Raw genomic sequence first — 22,912 nt, forward strand, 5'->3', positions numbered from 1 at the left:
GATGGACTTGCATAATTCATGCTGATTCTGACTTGGCGAGGACCATTCAGGCAACATCATCTGCTCTCAGGGTTCTCAGCCAGGGCTTACAAGTCTATGAAGAACAATACTATGATTACTACTAGCTTAATTCGTTATAATTGTCTTGGTTGTTCGTGCCTTTTCATAGTGAGTACTTCTGGAAGTGCTCCAACCAACAGCTTTATATAAAACGTGTATATAAACATTCAGAGGGGAAGACATTAATTCAGGAACAACCTATGGCTGTTTATGGGCAGTTGTTAAACTACATTTTTTTTCATCTACTGCACTGAATTGGAGTCCAATCTGAGGGGCATCAACCAGAAGTACAGAGGATTTCCGTCTATGTGCACCTATTGATGGCCTACCCTGCCCAGCAATAGCAGCCCAGACATCTTCCAGCTGTGATGCCGCTGGCTGCCAGTCAGAGGCTGTGTTCTGCTCCAGTGAGGATCATATTATTTTAAAACATAGAATCCAGCCTAAATGGTGAGGAAGGACATATTAGTTAGAATGGCCCTTCCACTCCCTCGGTTAAGCAACACAGATATTGTTTCAGAATCAGAGGAAGCTGTGTGGGGAAGAAGGGGCTAACTCCGCAGAAACATACTCTTCCCCCTACACGCACACATCATACAGACACAACACACCACTACTTGAAGACTTCCACAGTTTTGCTCCACATATAGCCATGCTATTCAGGGCAGCATATAGCTTAAATTTTTTGTTATCAGAGAGGCTCACCACTGCAGCCCAAGAGAGAATGAAAATTATGGTAAACTCCTGGAAGCAGAAGAAGTCTTCCAACACCAGGAGATTCCCTTACAATAGGGCAAGCTCAGCAGGTAACTTTTGCCTCCCATCTGGTGGTGAGATGAATATTCAGAGTCCCTCAGGGAAGAAGGATAGCCTCAAAGGAAGAACGGCTCTGAAGCTCAGTTGCGCCCTTTCCAGTAAAGCAACAAGCTTGTGTCATCACATCAGTGCAAAAATGACTCCCACAGCTTGTTTGCTCCTCAGGTATAGTTGGTTGCATCAGAACAGTCTTGTGGCACTTCCATGGGAGCTCACGTTGAATTTGTAAAAGCTCAAATAACCTTGTATAGTAAAAATAGTGCCCAAAGAAGCCTATTATTCAGCAAGTGTTGCCTTGCCCTCTACCTCCAATGGAGAAGGATTACCTCTCCAGCTTCTGTCTTCCCTCCACATTTGCAGGAAATGGTGGGCCACCTCGCCCTCTCTATCATGGCAGCCTGGAATGCCTCTGGCCCCACTCCTACAGGGAAAGATCAACTTCCCCTTTCAGCAGGGAATTGGACATCAGTCATCTGGTTTCTGCATTGATTAAAGGATTGGAAAACATATCTGAGTGATAGACTCAGAGAGCTGAGTCTGTTTTAGCTTTGCAAAGAGAAGGGTAAGGGGTGACTTGATCACACTTTGCTACCAGAGAGCAGACTATTGACAATGCCTACTTCAGTCTAGCAGACAAAGATACAACAAGTTGAAGCTAGACAAATTTAGAGTGCAAATAAAGCACAGTTTTTAATAGTGGAGGGAATTCACCACAGTCCTTGGTAAATTATTCCAGAATCCAGATGTTGATTTTCTATGTTTTTGGATTTTTTTTCTGAAATATATGCTCTAGTTTCAACAGGACTTAATTCAGGAAAGTACCATGGTCCGTGTTACATAGGAGATTGTACTAGATGTTCATAGAGTCATGATATGGTCTTAGAATCTATGAAATTCTATCTTGAGAAAAATGACACCAATATTCTAAGAGCCTAGATAGAGTAGCTACAGATTTTACTCAAAGATAGGGAGTGGATGGTCTAATATATATTTTTCTTCTCTAAAATTATGTTCTGTTGGCTCTTAAATTATGTATATTTGAGCTTTTCCAAGTGGTTCTTTCAGCTGCTGTTCCTGACTGCCCCAATGGCTATAGGTTCTGTGCCTAATTAGCTATCCTGAAAAAGTGAGGAAATGCCATTTGTTTGTAATAGCTTAATCTCAGTACAACTGTGATTTGCATCATGAGCAAGTATGATATGTGTCCTTAAATTCAAGTGCATGTACTTAATCCTCTTGTTTTAGGATAGTCTGGATTATCCACAGATGCAGATTTCGTATTTCTCTTTTACATCAGATCTGTTCAGTGCTGTGAAAACTAATTAGGATCACAAACTTTAAAAAAGAGTCTTTGAAAATACTTTTTTGAAGTACCAAAAAAAGCCCCTGGCTTGTCTATTTGATATGACAGAGATCACCCCATAGTCTGTGGAAGGAAAGAGACTTCATGAAGGATCCACTGGACTGGAAAGCAAAAAAAAGCCTGAGGGAAATGTCCATGGTTTCAAGAAAGTTCTTTCACACAGTAACTTGTACAGTTTTTGTCTCCACATGGGCTAATCTGTCAATATCTTTTTGGTGATGAAGTGCCCAGTACCAAATACCCCACTACAGGTGCAGTATGGCAGCTACCTTACAGAGAGTGCCTATTATGTCCCTGCCCAGTCTTTGGTTATTCAGTCCAAAACTGCATTAGCTTTCTTTGCTGCCATATCAAATGGGCACACATGCTTATGTTTGTGCAGCCATTTCATATATGTGGCTACTATCACCCCATGGTCTCTCTTGGCATTACAGTTTTCAGGTTTTTCCTTCCTGCTTGACTTTTGTTTTGTTGTTTCCTTTCTACAGTCTAATTTCTGTAGCTCCCCTTTTACTGTTTCTCTGTCTGCACTTGTGTTTGCAGATCTAAACAGTTGGGTATTTATCTGTGACATACCTTCGTTTGCTGAAGGAAACAGCTAAGCAAATATTCAATAGAATATTTTCAATATTCAAATATTCAGTAGAATAGAACTGAGTTAAGATTTTCAGCATATTACTCTGTTGTTTGGGCAGCCGTTAGTATCAGGTTATAGTCATAAAAAGTTAGGTTTTGTGTTGCCATAGCTATTGCAGCTGGATAATTGATTATTCAAAATCCTGTCTGTGGAAGAGGCCAAAACCTAACTAAGCATTGACCTAATGTATTGAAATGACTTTGGCTTCTGATGTATTACCATGCACCAATTCTATCCCATTGAGCAATTTACTGAACTGTGGCTTTTTAATGTGGAAAGTGAATGGGTTGCACTGTTTCCCAGTTCTACACAATCTACCATCTACTTGCCCACTTTTCCCTGCAGGTAGAACATATTAGGATCCGATCTCACATAATCATTTCACCTTTTGTGCACAAAATAAGGTGCGACTGAATAAAATCGTTTGAATAAAATATAATATTGAAACATATTGAAATCATGACAAATCCACCACTTTAAATGAATAAAGATTAGCCATTGAGGAGAGAGTCATTGTGTTGTAGTGCATTTGGCTTAAATCTCATAAAATAGATCTTTTGTTCAAGACTGATCTGTAAATGGAAAAAAGCATTCTATGCTATTTTAGTTTATGAATCATTGTCTGTTGCTAAATCTCTACAACAGAACATGACTGGATGTGTTTTGACGATAGTTCTTATTTACTTTATTCTCACCAATTTTAGCTTGTTTGCCACCACTATTTTCCACCTTGTGGCCTGACAAGTCAAGGAGCCAGCAGAAAATAGCTGGGTGAAATATGATATCAATACTGCTCAAAGCGTAGGATGTTTTTAAATGTCTCCAGTATGGGAACCATTGTATTTATTTTTAGTATACCCCGGCACTGTGGCATCAACTGAGTGCACTTAAAAACAAGCACAGTGACATTCTGGCCTTCAGGCACATACTGTCATTTTACTTCTTCTGTAAGAAACTCAAGTCACACCTTAGATTAGGCAAAGGCTTGGCTGATGGATATGCCTTTCACTGTGATTTGAAGATTAAGGTCTGACTACCTGAAGAAGCAAGTCCTATAGTCTCGGGCCTCCCATTGGAATATCCAGCCTAAAGTCCTCCTGAGAACACATTTTAGGGCCTGTTAGTAGAAGCACCTCACCAGTCAAGTATAGGGAGAAATGTTCTAGAATAGTAATCAGGTCCCTCATCATCATCATCGTCATCATCATCCCTAGCTCTTACATAGTGCATGTAGATGTCAGAGTGCTTTATAAAGGAGGTCAGTATCATTATCCGTATTTTACAGCTGTAAGTCTTTACTGGTTACAGTGAATGCCTAGAATGGCATGTGGAAGCTGATGGGGGAAAAGAGAGCAGTGCATGGAATGTGGGTGTGATGCAGTCGCACAACCTCTCTTCACTAAGTAGACACCTGCTGCATTCTGCAGTAGCTGTAGTTCCCAAGAAACTGTCTTTATTTTTTGTTTGTATTTAAAAAAAAAAAAAAAATTACTGCCTTAGTTCCCTTTTCCTAAGTCAGTTGCATTTGGGCATGGCTCTGGGGTCTGTGTGTCATATCAGACACATTGGGTTATATCCTTAACTGGTGTAAATTGGCATCTGTATGGAGTCAAAAGGAGCTATGCTGGCTGAGGATCTGGCCCATTATAGCCCAGGGAGAGACCCTGGAATTATGCAGCATTGTCTCCTGTCTATTACAGTTAATACAGTAACCCTTATGGTGTTTGTGCAATTCGATACAAAATTCATTTTACTCTATCCCAAAATGTTCAACATGTTGCAGATTTTTGTGTGCTGTAGACGTTGTTAGGGGAAGCTGGGGTTTGGGTGATTGGGTAAGGGACAATTGGGGCCTGGGTCATCCAGGAAGATGTGGGGAGGTTGTGGTTTTTTGGTATATAGAAGGCAACTGAGGAGACTTTTTGTTTTGAGGAGAGGATGCATCGTTCCTTTACCTTCCCATATTGGGTAGAGGAAGAGGTGAGTTCAGATTTAGTGGGGAAGTTGTGGTTTGATTTCTTCATTCCCTACCTCATAGCCTCTTAACAGCAGTGCCCCCCACCCCAGTTTCTGCCATGACTTCCAACAATAGATCATAGAAACTTGGTGCTCCAGATAAAATGGTCAGCAGTGAAATGGCTAACTAATGGTGTGGATAACCCAGCACTAGGGCAGGAAAGGTTAATGATTTGCTCTGAAGACAGGGACTGAAGCCATCCTGCAGCACCAGTCAGGAATATCAAACCTGGAGGGAATCAAAGGAGGGAAGCAGCCTTCAGAGCTGGGTTGCCCGAACAAGAGGATCTTGGGTCTAAAATGCAGAGGAGCTAGAGGACTTGGGATGAGAAGCCTTGAAATAGTAAGCAGCCTGAGGAGCAGCCAGTCTTGGGGAAGTAGCTTGAACTGTATTTGCTGTCTTTCTCTTTATTTATTTGTTAATACAGTCAAACACCAGGATGGGGTCAAGTTTTGATCCTACAGACCATGTGTAGACTGCTTACAGCTGGTAGAAAAGTCACCAGCTTTCAGTGACTTTTGTCATTTAGCTGTCATGAGTTAACACCCCACTTATATGAATATGAGCTCTTGTTTCAGGCTACTTGCAGACTCAGGCAAATCTTGCTGTGTCAATTAGGCCTGGTTCACATCTTGAAGATTATCTGCACAACCAAAAGGGCTGGAAACTAGAGCTGGTCAGAAAAGGTTTTTGTCCTCACACACAGGCAATGTGACTTTTGTCAAAAACAAGAAAACTGAAAATGTATTGGATTTAGCAATTGAAAGCCCAAAATTTTCAGCCCAAAATGGAGGCAGGGGAGAGTTGTTTTCTGGGGAAAAACTAAAATAAAAATCTGAGGAAAGCAGATGCTTCCTGTGGTGTTTTTCATTTGGTCAAAAACACAATTTTCTTCTTCGAGTTGTGTTGCTCATGTCCATTCCATTATAGGTGTGTGCACACCTATAGTGGAATGGACATGAGCAACACATCTCGAAGAACAGCAGTTACTGGTAAGTAACCTTGTTTTATGTCAAAATTCCAAGAGAATTGAAAAGCCCTACTAAAAATAAAGGCCTGACCCTGTAAGCTGCTACACACAGTTAGGTCCCCACTGAAATCAGAGCAGCTCCACGTGAGCCCATGGATGAGCTTGAAGGCTTTGGGACTTATTTATTGTAGTTACTTACTTTAACAAAACCTTCAATACTGTGACACAACTGTGTGGGCACTTAAAAATTATGGAGAATTTGTGCAGCTTCAGATTCCTCATGTTATCAGCTCTGTTCTTTTGAGATCATGCAAGGATTAGCATTGTGCCTGGTTTTATTTATAGGAACAGAACCCCAATATGTGATTGTTTTAACCTTAAATTTTAAAAAGGACCATTAGTGATTTAGAGCCCAAACCTGGTTTGCCTGTGAAGTCCAACATCGTGGTAAGGAATGGTGTCCCTGTTCAAGTCCTGGTTCTATTTATTTATTTATTTATTTTTGCTTTTCTGAATCAGTCATTAAAGCAGTAATTAAAAAAATTAAGCTAACAGAAGTAAACCTAGGCATAGATGCCAAGACATAAGCAGAGTTATGCATCCATACCATCCTGGAATGACTGTAGTTTGCCTGGGTTAAAGGAGCTGGAACATATTTCCATATGGATATTCTTAATTTTATTGTTTATTACTAGAACAATCTGCTCAGTTCAAAAACAAAACAAACAAAAAAATCCGGGTTGCACCGCAGACCCATTTCCTGCTATATTATGCAGGGTGAGTTATTTTGTGGAACTGAACGTGTTATTACTTTTATGAAAATATTGACCTCTGAGTTGAACTTGCCTCCTTCAAAATGAAAAGAGCCACATTTGTTTTAACTCTAAATCTGTTACTGATATAAACAAAGCATTCTTTTTCTTAATGGATCATTACATGATTCATATTTGCTGTGGTCCTTTGCATGTTATTATGATGTAAAATCTCTCTGTGAGAGTTTCTGTCAATAGCATAACTGACTTCCAGTGTTGACTTTTATTCAGTAACCCCTGGATAGGGTCTCGTCATACAAGTTAGCTCTACTTATTTTTAATTTGCTTGTACTGTCTTCTGGGATACAGTGCTGTCCAAATAACAATTCTGCCAACCTGCAAAGTAAGCTGTGACTTTCCTGCAGTGTTGAGTTTACTACATGGGTTATAGCAAAACCTGGAAACTGCCAATGTCCAGAAAAAAAAGTTGATATGGACTGTTTTCTCCAGTTCTTTTCATTGGGGGTACTCTCTTAAATACTAAAACTCCCACTTACATGTGCATAATGTCTCTAATTCAGAAGGATCCAAAAACAATGAAACTGATATTCCAACTAAAATGCAGCCATTTCAGGCGTGGAATGTAGAAGATGTTTAGCAACAGAACTACCCAATAGTTTTGGACAGGAAGTGTATAATGCTATGTCCAGTTGAAACCACTAGAGGAATTGACATAGGCAAAATTTAATTACTTCTGTTGTAATTTGGCCAGGATGCGTGAGCAAACACCTATATACTTGCCAAAAAAAACAACCACCCCAAAACAAAAACGTGCCTTTAGGTCTTTAATTACCATGAATGGTTTGGACCTCAGTTTTGTCTCTTCCAGAAGATGACCCCCTGCAAAGTGGGGCCCACCATGCTGCGGAAATATTTTCATGACTTGAGTCCATCCTGCTCCCACTGAAATCGGTAACAAACCTCATATTGATTATCAATGAGAATAGAATCAGACCTTAAAATGGCCATCGCTATTTCTGGCAACACCCTGCATGGTCTGACTGTGACCTAGCCACATTTAATTATTTGTTCTTTTTAAAAAATGTTTACATTGTAGCTGTGGATTTATAAATCTTAAGTGTTTTAAAATCTAGTTAAGGTCCATTAGAAAAACAAAATATTTCAGTGCCAGAAGGCTTCTCGGTTATCTGTGCTACAGGCTAGAGATTCAGCATCAAACAACTTGAAAAGTGCCAGTTTACAGGCTGAACTTTTGGATAATTTTAAAATCTTTATAGGGCTTTTATTTTAGTAGCTTTCTTTCATCTCTATAATGATGAGTTCAACATTGTTAAATATCTATCTAGTCTCTCCTTTTTTTAAAAAAAAATGCAGTAGACAAAATGGGCACTATTACATTTTTGGTTTTAGATTTTCTAATGTTAGTTTTATTAACGCTTCAGTGGTAGACAGAGTTGTGTTTAGAGTCCTTCTGATGCACTGTCTTCATGAATACATTCTTTGTGTGTGTCTTGCTGGTTTTTTTAACTGAATAGTCTCAGGCATCTAGCACTCTTTTCCTGGCATTTATAAACACTGAATGACTGACTGAAGTGCTATCATTTAAGTCTTGAACAGAAATGTACTTAGTGGGCCAAATTTGAGCCTGGATTTCAGTGGAGTTGCATCCCTTCCAAACAAAGTTCAGATTTGACCCAGTGTTATGTTCTGGAGTGCAATCCAGACCACTGAGGGGTTGTGTCACTGCCAGCTCTGTAACCTTGGGGTGCCTCTCAGTGCTTGGCTGTTGAAGCTCACAACCTAGCCTACCAGCTAACCAGCATGCAGGTCACAGCCTGAGTGTCTGTGTATAGCTGCAGCCTTGGTTCAGCAGCTTTGACCCCATCAGCCTGTCTACAGCCCCACTCTGGCTTCCACCAGCCATACTTACTATCTGCAGGGTGACCCCAACACACACCCAGTCCCAGATTTTCCCCAAACCACATGCTCTGTATTGTCCAGCCCTCTCTGGACAGTTCAGAGAAATAATGTGGTTCATTGTCTCCTTTAAGGAGACAAAACACACCAGTTTGCCACATTAACTGGAGTTGACATTCACTTTAGTACAAATACAGCACTGTTGGCTTAGATTAATAGTAAAACAAGTTTATTAACGAAAAAGGATGGGATTTTAAGTGAGTTCAGGTATAAACGGTAAAGTTAGGAATGGTTGAAAGCAAATAAAAGTGAAAACTCGCATCTAAAAATCTTAATCTAGAAAGCTTTGGTTCAAGGCTTTGTTCAAGGTAGCCTTTCTCACCCACATACTTTTCGAGCAAAATAGCGACCCTCTCCTTAGTCAGGATCTCATCCAGAGGCCTGGTGCCTTTGTCATCTTAGTGAAAGTGATCACTTGGGGTTTTCTACCCCAGTGTTTCTCAACCTTTTAAGTAGCAAGTACCCCCTAACTTCTGAAAATTTTAATAAGTACCCCAACACTCAGTTTTCCACTCTGAGAAATAATATTTTTCCCCTTTACCGCTGGACAACTGTATTTCTCGTAAAGCAGGAGAGTTCTGAGTTCTGCAATGCTGTGTGGCTGTGGCAGATCACAAAACCCCCTGTTTCTCTCCTCCTCCCCTTCCTCCATATAGAAGCAAAGGTCAACACCAGCCAATCACTATGACCTGATGGCGGGGTCACGTGGTGTTCTCCTCACACAGGCGGGACCTTGTGAGGTATGAGCAGGCACTAGTGGCCCACCAGAGTGGATAGCAGTGCTCCCCATGGCCATTCCTAGGGGGGTGTGGGCCTGGGGATAATCACACTGTGTGGGCCCCTCTTAAGATTTTTATACTGGTAAAATCTGGGGCTGTCATAGTTGTCAATTTCACTGCTCTAGCTGAGCCTGGCACCTGGGCAAGTTGTAGGCGGCTGCCCTTTGGCTGCCAGCCCGGGAGGTGGGCGTCTGCCACTCAATCCAAGGTGGGGCAGAGGAGGCTTCCGCATAGGCTGGGACCCAGGGATGTGGGCAGGCGGCAGGCAGCTGCTGCCCATCTTCAAGCCAGAGCATGGGAGGATGTCTCTCAGCTCAGAGCTGGGACGTGGGTAACCGCCACCCAGCTGCGAGCCCAGTTCGCAAGGCACAGGAAGCTGCTGCCAGGCTCCCAGCTGGGACCGGGCGGGATGTAGGCGGCTCCTGCCCGGCTTCCCAAAAAGCCAGAGGCTGCCACCCAGCTTCCCAGGACTGGGGCGGCTGCCGACTATCTCCTAGCTAGGAGGTGGGACCTGGTGGGAAACCTGCGGCAGCTGCCCACCTCCCCTAGAAGCTGGCAGCTGCCACCCACCTCCCTTCACTGAGTTTTTTGCCACGTACTCCCTGCCTGTGTCTTGGGGTACGCGTACCACAGGTTGAGAAACAGGTTCTACCCCATTCTTTTATAGTCCAGTGAATGTCTGAAATGGATTATTCTGAAAGTTACCCTTCAAAGAAAATTAATTCAAGCTGTGAGGAAGGTAACATGGAGTCTGCTGGTGAAGGAGGCTCTTTGCTGTCCCCTCCCCGCCCATTATTGTTTGCTGAAATGCAAATTGTTATGTTCCCTGCCATCTCCTCCCCATGGTGTCTTGATGATTCTGTTTACTACTTATATGTAAATTGAAGTAAACACACTTTCCTTTGTTTAGGATAGAGCTACTTAGGGCTCTCTGGTTTTGAACATGTGTTAATAACATCATACAGGGGGAATTCATAACTTTAAATATAATGTTGCTATATACATTTCACCATGATATTATTGACCAGTGAGTTGTTTTCAAATGATATTTCACAAGGCATGTTGTGTACAAAGATTATTACAATAGTGTGTTAGGGTGTGAAGACAGAAGTGCTTTGGGTCACACTCAGTATGACACTATATTTGTTTTTTTAGCAAATGTATGAATCTATAATAGCAATACAAAGAGTTATGTCTCAGAAGTGCATATGCAATGAAAATGGATTAGATATGATTTTAATTCCATTCATAATTAAACTACTAACATCAATTATAGGGAAGTCTTCACATCTCACATATTTGAACTCTTGCCTCAATGTAAAAAGTTTATTAATTTACTTTTGGATACATAACTTCTGATCTTCTTGAAGATCTTAAAACATTTAATCTATTTCACTCATTTTCATTCTTGCCCAGTTGTCTCCTTTATCTGCTCTCTCTCTCTTTTATTTTCTTAAGCAAGATTGGTTGGAAATCTTTGAACATTTCAAAATATTAATGAACAGCAAATATTTTCTATAGCAAAAGTTATGTGTTTCCTGACCAGCCCTATCCTTAATGGTTTCCATTCTGAGCTGCTTGGTCTACTCCCTCCTTTCTGCCCATTTCTCTAATATTGTTTCTTTCTTGCACCTTTCTGTGCATCACCTCTTTGATTTCTTTCTTCCCATGTTTTGTGGTCGTTGTAGTTCCTGTTGTTCCCATTGGTAACCAATCTCCTCATAGTAGTTTACCTTCCCTCAGGTCATTTCCTCTGTAATCCTAGACTTCTTGGCATTCTTTTTTTTATGCTTGCAAAAGGATTGGAATGTTGAGTAAGTCCCTTGGGTGGAGGTTTTTACTCCAAATTGTAGACCATCTGTGTCAAAGCAAACACCAGGGTCTACTCAGTGCATTCAAGAGGCAAACTGGCAGTTTTTAGGAAGATGTGGCTGCTCTTTGCCCTGGAGTTGATTTTTTTATTTAATGGTCTTTCAAGACAAATTATGACCAGATTTAATAATAGGAATGTTCATTACAAACCTTGTTTACCAATAGTCTAGTCAGTAAGTATACTGTTTGAGTTCCCAACTATTGTGTCCACTGTTTATTTCCTTGGAGCAAGAATTTATTATTGGATTTATGCTGAAGATTAGTAACATGCAATCTTTATTGGACCACATTGCCCAGGCTACTAGCGTAACTTTAATTTGATGCTAATTTATGATAATTTTGTTCATCTTTAATGTGAATTTAGCTTAAAAGTGAAGAATGTGTCCTTTAAAAAGTATCCCATGCTCCATTTTTAATGAATGATTTTAAGGAGTTGGTTATAAATTCACCTTACAACTACTTTAGTATGGGTGATTTCTTCTTTTTAAACGTTTGGCATCCTCTAACGACAACCCCTGCAGTGGCAAGCCATCTCAAAGTAAATGTAGCTGGCTTGTTGCACATTTGTGAATGACACTGCATTTAGTTATTAATAATTGAAGGAACTTTGCCTCTTCCTGCTGGGTCCTGTATATAATTCATGGATCATAAACCTACTCTAAAATTTAGGAGAAAATAAATGTTATTGAGCAAGAGAGGTTGGTGAGAGATTTTATTTGCTAATAACAAGACCTTGTATTTACATGTTTTCCCCAAAATATTCTAAATAGAAAATGTAGAATGACTAATTAGCCATCTTCCAGCATTGCATTGTTGTTCGTTCTTGAAAGTCTATTTCCTACTTCAACAGAATAAGATAGTTCTTAGACAGAGAAGTTTGCTTTCAGTCTCTAGCCATTGTCTGTTCTTTTAATGTGTTTGTTCTTTTTGATATATGGAAATTGTGACTTTATGCACAGCTCATTTCTTTTGTGTATTATAAAAGTTTGTCCCATATGCTTGAGAAATGGATAGTACTGTACTGTTTTCTGTAAAGAAACAAGTTCCAGAACGTAAGTCCATTTCCTGGAAATCTGAACCACCTTCCCATTGTTTACTTTAAATAGAGAAGGGAACAGTAAATTTCATTTTTGGCAGTGTGCCATTCCTCTTAACATTCATTTTAAGAAACCTTTACATTCAGGGTGCTCCTAGGACAGAGGTCCCCAAACAGTGGGGTGCGCCTCCCCAGGGGGCACGGAGGAATGTTCAGCGGGGGGCAGCCCTCATAGGGGGCAGGGAAGGAGTGCCACCCAGCCCCACTCTGCTCTGGCTCTGCCCCCAGCCACGGCTCCACTCCTGGTCCAGACCTGCCCAGGCTGTGGTTCTGCATCCAGCAGCGGCCCCAGCCTCAGGCCCTGGTTCTGCACCTGGTTGTGAGCCCCAACCCCAGCCACAGTTCCACTTCTGGCCCCACTCCGGGCTCCAGACCTGCCCCCAACTTTGGCTCCTGGCTGCCAGCCTGGCTGCAGCTCCTGCCCTCACGACAGCCCCCAGGGAGAAGGGTGTGGACAGAAGCAAAGGGGGTGCGCTCTGTTAAAAGTTTGAGGACCACTGTCCTAGGAAGTCACTTATCCAATGCTGACTTGAAAGACTGGCAACATTGGATGTGAAGGTGGCAAGACTTGATTTTAAAGCAGTTTATCAAGTGATGCTGAAAACAGTCTAATATTTCTCTTTTTAGTAGCTAGGGGTCTGGTAGAACAAGAGCTGAGCATCCTCCTCTCCCATTTTGTTCAGTGGGAGTTGAGGGAACAGTGCAGGATCAGGCCCTGCTTTAACAAACTTGCTGAATGGGAGACACATTCTTTTCCCATGTAAATCAACAGCAGTACTTCCAGTGGAGCTGAAATTGGCTCTAGTGGTTATTAAATATTTATTATTTCATACAGCAGTAGCACCCAAAGGCCTCAATCAGAATTGGGTTCCCACTGTGCTAAGTACCGTACAGACATATAGGAAGGAAGACATCCCAAATGATGCCATGTAGCCCTTGTAGTACAAAAGCAGAGTTTTACATCTTATTACCACTCTTCAAATGTTTTGTGGATAACTTATGTCACTAGATATTAAGATTGACAGGTCTGAGTGTACCCCTTGTCTTTTCGGATAGTTAGAACAAATGTCAATTCTCTATCTTAATGTGCTTCTGGTCAAAAAGTGACTGTGAAATGGCACCTGCTTATTGTACGCCTCTGCTCACTGTGTCACGGTGCCTAGTCGAAAGGTACAGAGGCTTAATTTATTGACTGAACAGAGTGTTTACTGCTGTCAGAATCACATAGCTGGGGAAAAGAAAAAACACATCTACCGCCAAACCTGCTAGCAAGTTTCTGATTCCAGTCTTTGATAGTACTGATATATAAAAGAAAGGTGGAGTTAAAGGTCACTGAACTTCCATTTCTATCTGTTTGAAAAATAGTGGTGTTTGTTCATCTGTTTATTGGCAAACATAAATTAGAGAGTTTTATTGATGATGGATAAATATGAACTGTTGGAATGTCAATTTTTATGACTGTGCCACTCACTTCTGTCTGTCTGTTTTGAATTGTTGTATTTTATGTATGAGGCCCAATCCAAAGATCATTGAATCTGATAGAAAAGCTGCCATTGATTGACTTCAAGGGGATTTGGATCAGGCCTAGAATGGTCATTACTTTGGTAGCCATATTCATAGAATCATAGAAGCTTAGGGTTGGAAGGGACTTCAGGAGGTCATCTAGTCCAACCCACTGCTCACAGCAGAGCCAACCTCAACTAAATCATCCCAGCCAGGGCTTTGTCAAGTCACACCTTAAAAATCTCTAGGTGTGGAGATTCCACCACCTCCCCACATAACCCCCCATTCCAGTGCTTTACCACCCTCCTAGTGAAAAGGCTTTTCCTAATATCCAACCTAGACCTCCCCCACTGCAACTTGACACCATTGCTTCTAGTTCTGTCATCTACTACCACTGAGAATAGGCTAGTTCCATCCTCCCTGGAACTGCCTTTCAGGTAGTTAAAGGCTGCTATCAAATCCCCCTCCCCACCCTCCATTCTTCGTTTTGCGGACTAAACAAATCTAGTTCCCTCAGTATCTCCTCATAAGTCATATGCTCCAGCCCCTAATCATTTTTGTTACCCTCCGCTGGATTCTTTCCAATTTGTCCACATCCTTTTTGTAGTGGGGGGCCCAAAACTGGACACAATACTCCAAATGTGGCCTCACCAACGCCAAATAGAGGGGAATAATCACTTCCCTCGATCTGCTGGCAGTGCTTCTACTAATGCAGCCCAGTATGCCATTAGCCTTCTTGGTGCACTGTTGACTCATATCCAGCTTCTTGTCCACTGTAACCTCCAGGTCCTTTTCTGCAGAACTGTTCCCTGGCCAGTCAGTCCCCAGTCTGTAGCTGTGCATGGGGTTCTTCCGTCCTAAGTGCAGGACTCTGCACTTGTCCTTGTTAACCTCATCAGATGTCTCATATTTTTAAGTTATCTGTCCATTGACTCCATTATGTTGCATTTCACATAAAAGCGGCATTATGTGTATGTGGTTTCTAAGGGTATTTCATGTTGTTTTAACAGGAATGGAATAGCAAACTGCCGGATGAGGACAGAAAGTGAACAGTCGTGTGGCTCTCCAGTTGTTAGCGGTGACCCAAAGGAGGATCACAACTATAGCAGTGCCAAATCTTCCAACCACAGGAGCACATCACCTACTAGTGACTCTGTTTCCTCTTCCTCAGCTGATGACCATTATGAATTTGCTACTAAAGGCAGCCAAGACGGTAGCGAAGGGAGTGAAGGTAGCTTCCAGAGCCACGAGAGCCATAGTGAAACAGAGGAGGAGGAGAAAAAGCAAAGCAGAAAGGAGACCAAGGACTCGTTAGCTGACAGTGGGTACGCATCCCAGCACAAGAAAAGGCAACATTTACTGAAGGTGAAAAAAGTACCGAGTGACACACTGCCTCTTAAAAAGAGACGTACAGAAAAGCCCCCAGAGAGTGACGATGAGGAGATGAAAGAAGCAGCAGGATCACTCCTGCATTTAGCAGGAATTCGGTCCTGTTTGAATAACATCACCAATCGGACGGCAAAGGGGCAGAAAGAGCAAAAGGAAACCACAAAAAATTAGAACAAATCATGGATTTGTTTGAACTTACAAAATTTTGTTTCAGCACGTCAGGTGAATTCTAATGATTTGTGGCAATATCAGCAATTTTTGGTTTTTTTGGTTTTCTTTTTTCTTTTTTTTTTTTGGACCCTTAAGATTTTTATTTTTAAAGGAGATTGAAGCCATAGAACTCATACTGACACTCAGCTAATTTACAAAAGCTTTTCATTACCTGAAGACACAAAGTAAAAAAAGCCAAAAGCGCCATTGCTTTCTCCAGCTTGTCAGAAACACATGGTTGAATACGCAGTGACATCAACATTATTGTGATGGGAGTACAATTCGGCCCTTGAAAATCCCTCTTATACCTAGAAGAGATGTGCATAATTTAGTAATCATTCAGGCCTGGCCCTTAAGTTAAAAAAAAATGGCCTTACAATTGGGTTTATAAGTGAATGTGAATAAAGAGATTTGGAGGATGGAGAAGGCATGTAGTCTTCAACACCAAACCAAGAACCAGTGGCAGTTGGATACAGTTGTGCCATAGAAGTCTTTGGACAGCCACTGGAGGCAATTGCGCATACAGTAATGCACTATTCGTGCTCCCTGTACTATATGTGGCTCATAATGTGAAGACTGTGATAACTTTAAGTTGTGGAAAATTTGAACTGTGTATGCAACGGGTTTCAGTGAAATAATGAGAAAAAATGGTGGGGGGAGGGAGGGAATTGTTAATGGTATTGTTAATCATTGAATTCTGTCTTCTATATTAAATTAAAAGAATGTTCAAAAAGCCATAAGCCTGAAGATTGGCACTGCGTGCAAAAAATAATAATAATAATAATAATATGGAAAACAAGCTATGTCTTCTAAACTGCCTGAGTGAAAAGCAATCAAGTCTAAGAAATTACAGTAGATATTAAGGAAGAAAGTAAATCAGAATCTTTTTCTGTGGATCAAAAACATTTGATCTAACTGGGGAAAAAATGCTACAAAACCTGCCATTAGTATTATGCTGTGTTTAAAAAAAAAACAACAAAAAACGAGAAACAAAATAAAGCATATTGATGGACAAGAAAATAGAATACAACAGAGAGCTCCAATACTGCCCTCAAAATTGAGTATGCAGTTAATGTCAGTCAGGATTCATCTGTGCAAAAACAACATCAGATTTCCAGATTCAACCAGTGTAGCCAGCAGAAAATTCTGATCCACATTGCATGGATTTAGGGGACGGGAAATAAAAATAAAAATAACCTTTTTTTTTTTTTTTTAATTCGAAGATAACAAAGTTCTTGTAAGGTAAATAATGTATTTAGCATGAAGCATGAATTATTTTCATATAAATATAGAAAATAGAGAAAAAGGCTATGCCTCTAATTTTTAAGCCCTTAGGCTTAGAGTCTGTTTTTTGTTTGTTTTTTGTTTTGTTTTGTTGTTTTGAAGCAGGTGTTTAAGGTTTAACCTTCTTCAGGGACAAACACTGACTGTTGGGGAACTTACTCTGCAATATTAAAAAAATCTTCACACTCTGGTAGGGCTTGGATGGTTGAATTATACTGCCTTGTCTGCACATTCAGCCCCCTCTCCCTACTTCTGTTTTAAAAAAAAAAAAAAAAAAAAAAAAAAGACTTTTTCTGCCTGTACATGTGTAACATGACGCAATAATTTGAGGGCAAATTTAGTAGTGAGTGTGTATGATAGAATCAAGAGAATAACAGGAGGCTTAATTGAGGAAAATAATTTGGATTTGGTTCAGGGATAAGTATGTCAGTGAATAGCTTTGCTAATTTGCCATGAAAAGAAATGAAGTTAGCAAAGGGCCTTATTGATGGTGATCAGAGATATAGCACAGTGCTAGAGGAAGCAATTCAGGTATAGTTGTGCTACTCTCATGAAAATGTTGATAATTGGAATGGAATTCCCTGGAATTGAGGGGGAGCTGTGGAAAAAAAAATACTATCTCTCCCACCCCAATTTGTGATTATGGCATTAAAATTATCTACACTAAGAAAATCCTAGAGGCAAAAGGAACGTGATAGGGACTGAAAATCCCTATATTTTCATAAAATAAAATGATCTGTCTTTAAAAACTTGAGGCCACCATATTTATCCCTGGCATAACTGTTTCAATCCACAGGGGTTACACGAGGGAGTAATATAGCCCATGAATAGGAAGCTATAGAGGGATGTGATTGCCCACCCAATGGAGTAAAATAAAAATTGTACCATGAGGCATTTGGGTTTTTCATTTGGTTTAAGAAGTGGAAGGATTGTGCAGTGGATTACTATTGTCTGCCAGTATTGCTATGCTCAGTGGATGTTCTGTTGTATAGAAAACATTCTACAGCACAAGAGTGCAGCACCAAAATTTGTTTCTTTTCTTCTGATTTGCCTAAGTGAGGATCAGGACCCAATGTCCTGACTATATTGTGAATTGAATAGTAGTCCACGGACCAGATGCTGGAGTGAGTCTGGGAGAACTTCAAGCAGCATAGATTGAGAAGGTGGGAGGCAAAGATGGTGTAACCCTTGCACTCAGCTGATCTGGGCCCACTGTGTGCAGGGGTGGTCCCCAGGTGTAAATCAGAACCATGCTAACTATTGCGCTCACATACACTGGCTGCCAATAGCCTTGAGAAGCAAAAAGCCACAGCTAGGGAATCAGTGCAGCATAGAGGTGCATCAGCCATATTGCTTCCTCTAGGTAGAGTCCCTTCATGACTGCACTGGGGTCATCCTCCTGCTGGCAGATACGCCAGCTCTGCAGCCAGAATCCACTGATAGTGCCACACAACAACTGCACCAGAAAATCTGGCCTCTTGTGTTTCATGGGCTTCTGGGAAGAGTAACTGCAAATGAAAATGCATCAACTTTCCCCAAAAGCCATTGTGATACATGCTTGTACATATTTTGTTCCATCCCATCAGACTGTTTAATATTAAATACAATTAAGAGTAAAACTGAGTGGCATCAAGTAAATTCAAAGTGATGGCTTACTCCCCACCTTCACCAGAGAAAATGACATGGTCACATACCAGTGGGCAAAAACTGCTCTTAATCACAAAACTAATTCCAGAGTAACTTCACTAATTATAATAGTTACTCCAGATTTACACCAGTGTAACTGAGATCAGTATCTGTTCCATGCGTACGATTTTCTAATCTGGCTGTTTGATTAAATATGTAATTATCACTAGTGTATCCACCCAAGAAAACAGACTTGTGCATAAATATCTAATTAGTCAGCTTTATCTTAAAATATATTATTTCTGTAAGACTTCAATAACTTCTTTATGGACTTGCTGGTAAATCTGAATGTTGGCAGGTGCAATTTGTAGTTCCTAAGCTGGTCCACTGGGAAGATGTCAGTAGGCTATGTTTTATAAAATACTTTCAGGACACATTAAAAAAGAGGAACTAGCAACTTGATTATTACTAATGCCCCCTGTAGACAGTTCAAGAAGGGCATAGAGTATAGAAGTGATTCAAACTGCCTGTTGTTTTAAGTTTTAAAAAATTATTTTGTCCTGAATTCCTATAAATATAGCTGGTGACATTCAGTACATAATTACAGACTGATATGTTTAAAAAAAAAACAAAAAAAAACTTGCAAGCCACCTTTTTAAAACATGCGATTTATGCCTGATTGACCATAGTAGCTTCTTTGGAATTTGTCCTGACTCCATCAGTTAAATATTCATTATTTAAATAGGTGTGTTCTTTGTACATTGGATTGGAAGGACTTTTTAAGGCCTGTCCAGTCTATTATGTAACTAAACATTATAGAGCCAATAAAATGCATGCTCGTAAATACTCTTAACAATTAAAAAAAACAAAACAAAACAAAACAAAACAAAAAAACCATTGCCAACTCCTCAATCCAGTTGTCAACTCTTCTTAAAATCCTGCCAAAACTAACATGTAATTGGATCATATTATGGACTTCATCATTTGCCAGATTTTTTTTTTGGCAGCCATTTTTGAGGAAGAACTCCTAAAATCTCTAAACTTCTATTTTTCCCCACTCTAGTATTTTTAAAAATCTTGCAAAATTAATGTTCCTCAAAGCTGGAATGAAAAAATATTTTACGGTAGCAGACTATCTATGACCGTTACAGACCTAGAGGATTTTTAAAGGGTGGTTTATAATTAACAAACAAATCCTTATATTTCAGAGGGAGAAACATTTGTAAGCCAGAGCTAATGCCACAAATTGATTGTTAGTCTGCAGATGTAAAGGAATTAACCATTCAATGCTTGTGTGCTGCAGAATATTTGTTGTTCTTTTGTAAAATCATTTTGATGAAGTTTTGCCTTTTAATAATGCTAAGCAAAGGTCTTGATCAGCTTTGCTATTTCATCAAATATGTTCCTAAAAACAGTTCTTGATTCTGATCTCACATGTGTCAAAAACAGGAGGAACTCCATGGGCATCACTGGAATTAAAAACCAGGTTTGGTGAAATGAGACACACACATACCCCTTTTAGCTCTAGAAAACCATCCTGTGAGCCTAATTCTCATCACTGGTTGTACACTAGTGTGTAACTCGACTGATGTCCTTGGAGTTACTCCTTATTGACATGAATGGGAGGAGAAAATCCCTAAACACACACTCTAGCCTCCTACATTTGACTGAATTACTGCCTCACTTTGAAAACTGATATGGTGGAAATCCATGGGCCAAATTCCCCACTTATTTGGTGTCAATAGAACTATAATAGAGTTATGTCAATTTACATCTGTAGAGAATTTGGTCCTGAATCATTCACCAAATGGTATCATGGGTAAAATTTCTAAGAACACCAAAGTCAGGAGTGACCTGTTGACTTTCATTGAGACTTAGGCTCCTGAGTCACAAAGAGACAAATTTGTAAAGATATTTAGGTGCCTAAAGATGCATATAGGCACCTGCCTTGTGGAATTTTCAAACATGCCTGGATGTCTTACTGCCTTTGAATTCAATGGGAGTTAGTTGCTTAGGGCTTTTGGAAATTCCCCTAGGCAGAGTCTTGGCATCTGCATCTTTAGGCACCTAAATACCTTTACAAATCTGGCCCTAGGTGTTTTTTTAGAATGCACCCCATGAGCTCTAGGTTCATAATAAAAGTGTGGAAAATGTGTTCAACAATTTCAATTCACTTCATTAAGCAAATGAGTCAAGTTTTTTTCCGCTGGGTCACAGTTTCCAGGATACTTTTATTTCATTTTGTTTAGAAAAGATTAAAAAAAAAAATCTTCTTGACTTTGCCAGCAGAAGAGCATTTGAATCATACATCCTCTTGATTGTAACAGAGTATCAATGTTGACAGTTTGATCAGTTAAGTCTTTAGTGTTGTTCTTCACGGCCCTCTAGTAATATATCAAACACTGTTATGCACATAATGCAGCACTGTGATCTAATTTAAATAATACTTTTTTATTATTTATACTACTCTATGTAATATACATCAACACTTTGCTATATAACCTAAGTGATAACCCTCTTCTTAGTTATCTGCCAAACTTTGAACTTCTGTTTGGTTTATATTGCAGTTAACGCAGCTACAAAATTGTAATTACGTCTTTTTCCTTTGAAACAGAATGTGTAAATCAAACTATATACATCTTGTGTGTTTCTATTTTGAGCTGGAGTTTGAGGATTTAAACATGACATTTGATGTTCTGTATAAATCTGCATACCTTTGTGAAATTGTCTGTTAATCCCCTTTTATTTAGGAAGTATTAATTGACAGTGGTTTATTAGGGTTTTTTGTTTTTACTTTATTTCTAATACTGGTTATTCTTGAATTAAGCACAGACTTGTCAGCTGGGTTGCTTTATCATTGATAGTGTACATGACCTTATAATTCTTCCACAGTTCAGCAAACAAGTACTAGCTTCACTGACCAAAAAAACACCAACAAAATTTCTCAACCTTATGTGTCTATGGTGCTGTATTTTGCTGATGTACATTTAAAATCAGAAATGAGTTAACAAGGTCACTTCTGAGTTATTGTGCTAACAAGTAGCCTTTCCTCTTTTCTGTTAGCATTGAAACAAAGAGTATTTATCTGAAAATATATAATTGTTTTTTTCTACTGTATCATGTTTGCAATGAGTATAGCATGGGATTTCTATTCTGTTTGCAAAGAAGAGTGAAATCCACCCAGGGCCTGAGCCAAAGCCTATTTTGAAACTAATGGGAGTGTTTTTTTCAGTTGACTTCAGTGGGCTTTGGATGAGGCCACCAGCACTGAATCCCACCACTTAAGCCCAACATTAAGGGTTTAAGTGATGCAAAAGGTCTTGTGCTGGCATTCAGTGCTAGGGTGGATTTCACCTAAAGCTGATATTCCATATTGGATGTTCAGATGCTAATATGGATGATATATCATAGCTAGAAATTGGACTCCATCCTTTCATAATTGTGGCCTGAAATCCCAATATCAATTTTTTTCTAGTTCAGATGAAACTGAAATGTAGTGCATTTTTAAGTTAATTGAACACTGTACATTTCCTGAGTATGTGTGTGGGACAACAGTTAAAGGTAATACCTGCATTTTGATAACCAATTCCATGCCTGCATCATTCACACTCACTACTTAAAAACTGCCATCGTGTAAAATGTTGAGGGAATGATTTGTGTGTGTATGAAAAGCATTATAAACTTGTACATTTTTTATACTCTGATTCTGTAATATTTCTGAAATATTTTGTTTTACAGAAAAAAGTGATAAAGCAATCAAAAGACCGAGGTTTAATTTCAATGCTTAAGGGTCACATGACCTTAACTGGCCAATAAGTTAATTTAGTACAGTAATAAGAAGCCAATTTTTTTCTGTACTTGGCATATGAAACTGCCAATTTCATGAATATTAAAATGAGAACTGTGATGGGGGATTAAACAGTGATGTTAAGTTGTATTTGTGTTTACCTAAATGAGCAGTCCGAAGGCAAGTGCAATCAGCCGATCTTTAGGAAATATGAAAGTGTTGATTTAGAAGCATACTTGCATTTTACATTTTCTTGATGTGTAATCATATTGCCAAAGACAACTATTTCATCAATTATTATTGTAAATAACACTTTCCCAAAACCTACCATAAAGTTTCTGTGATGTATTGTCTTCCAGTTGCAATAAAAATTACTGAGTTGCATCAATTGCTTAAGTGTAATTTTGTGTACACTTGTTTTAATACATTTAAATATTAAACAGTATAGAGTTAGTATTTTTAAAACACTAATTGTTATATGATTTTATTGTTCAATTTGAATAAATTATACCCATAGTATGATCCCTTTTGCACATTCGCTGCACTAGATGCCAATGAATTGCTCATGTGCAATTGAATAAATAAGATATAGAATTTTTCATCTTAGTAAAAAGACAGTGAGCCTGAGTCTCCTCTGATATCAGATTTATGCAGGTGTAACTTTTACTTCATTGGAATTACTCGTTTCACATCCAGCATAAGCCAGAGGAGAATCCAGACATGTATATCAGATGATAGTATGTTATCAAGAAT

At 39.6% G+C, this 22,912-nt stretch overlaps 1 protein-coding gene across 3 annotated transcripts in view; it reads left to right on the top strand.

Annotated features, from left to right (window-relative positions):
- The window catches only part of FOXN3 (forkhead box N3), a 292,978-nt gene extending 270,435 nt beyond the window's left edge, over nt 1–22,543 (top strand). For all 3 annotated transcript variants that reach the window (XM_067556333.1, XM_067556332.1, XM_067556334.1), the window contains one exon: nt 14,874–22,543. In XM_067556333.1, coding sequence (XP_067412434.1) covers nt 14,874–15,423 — 550 coding nt within the window. In that variant the 3' untranslated portion in view covers nt 15,424–22,543. The remainder of the gene's footprint in view (nt 1–14,873) is intronic.
- The last annotated feature ends 369 nt before the right edge of the window (nt 22,544–22,912 follow it).

The sequence above is a fragment of the Emydura macquarii genome, unplaced genomic scaffold (genome assembly GCF_026122565.2).
Source record: "Emydura macquarii macquarii isolate MOO-44397 ecotype Brisbane River unplaced genomic scaffold, CSIRO-AGI_Emac_v2 contig_1713, whole genome shotgun sequence".
Taxonomy (NCBI): Eukaryota; Metazoa; Chordata; order Testudines; family Chelidae; genus Emydura; species Emydura macquarii.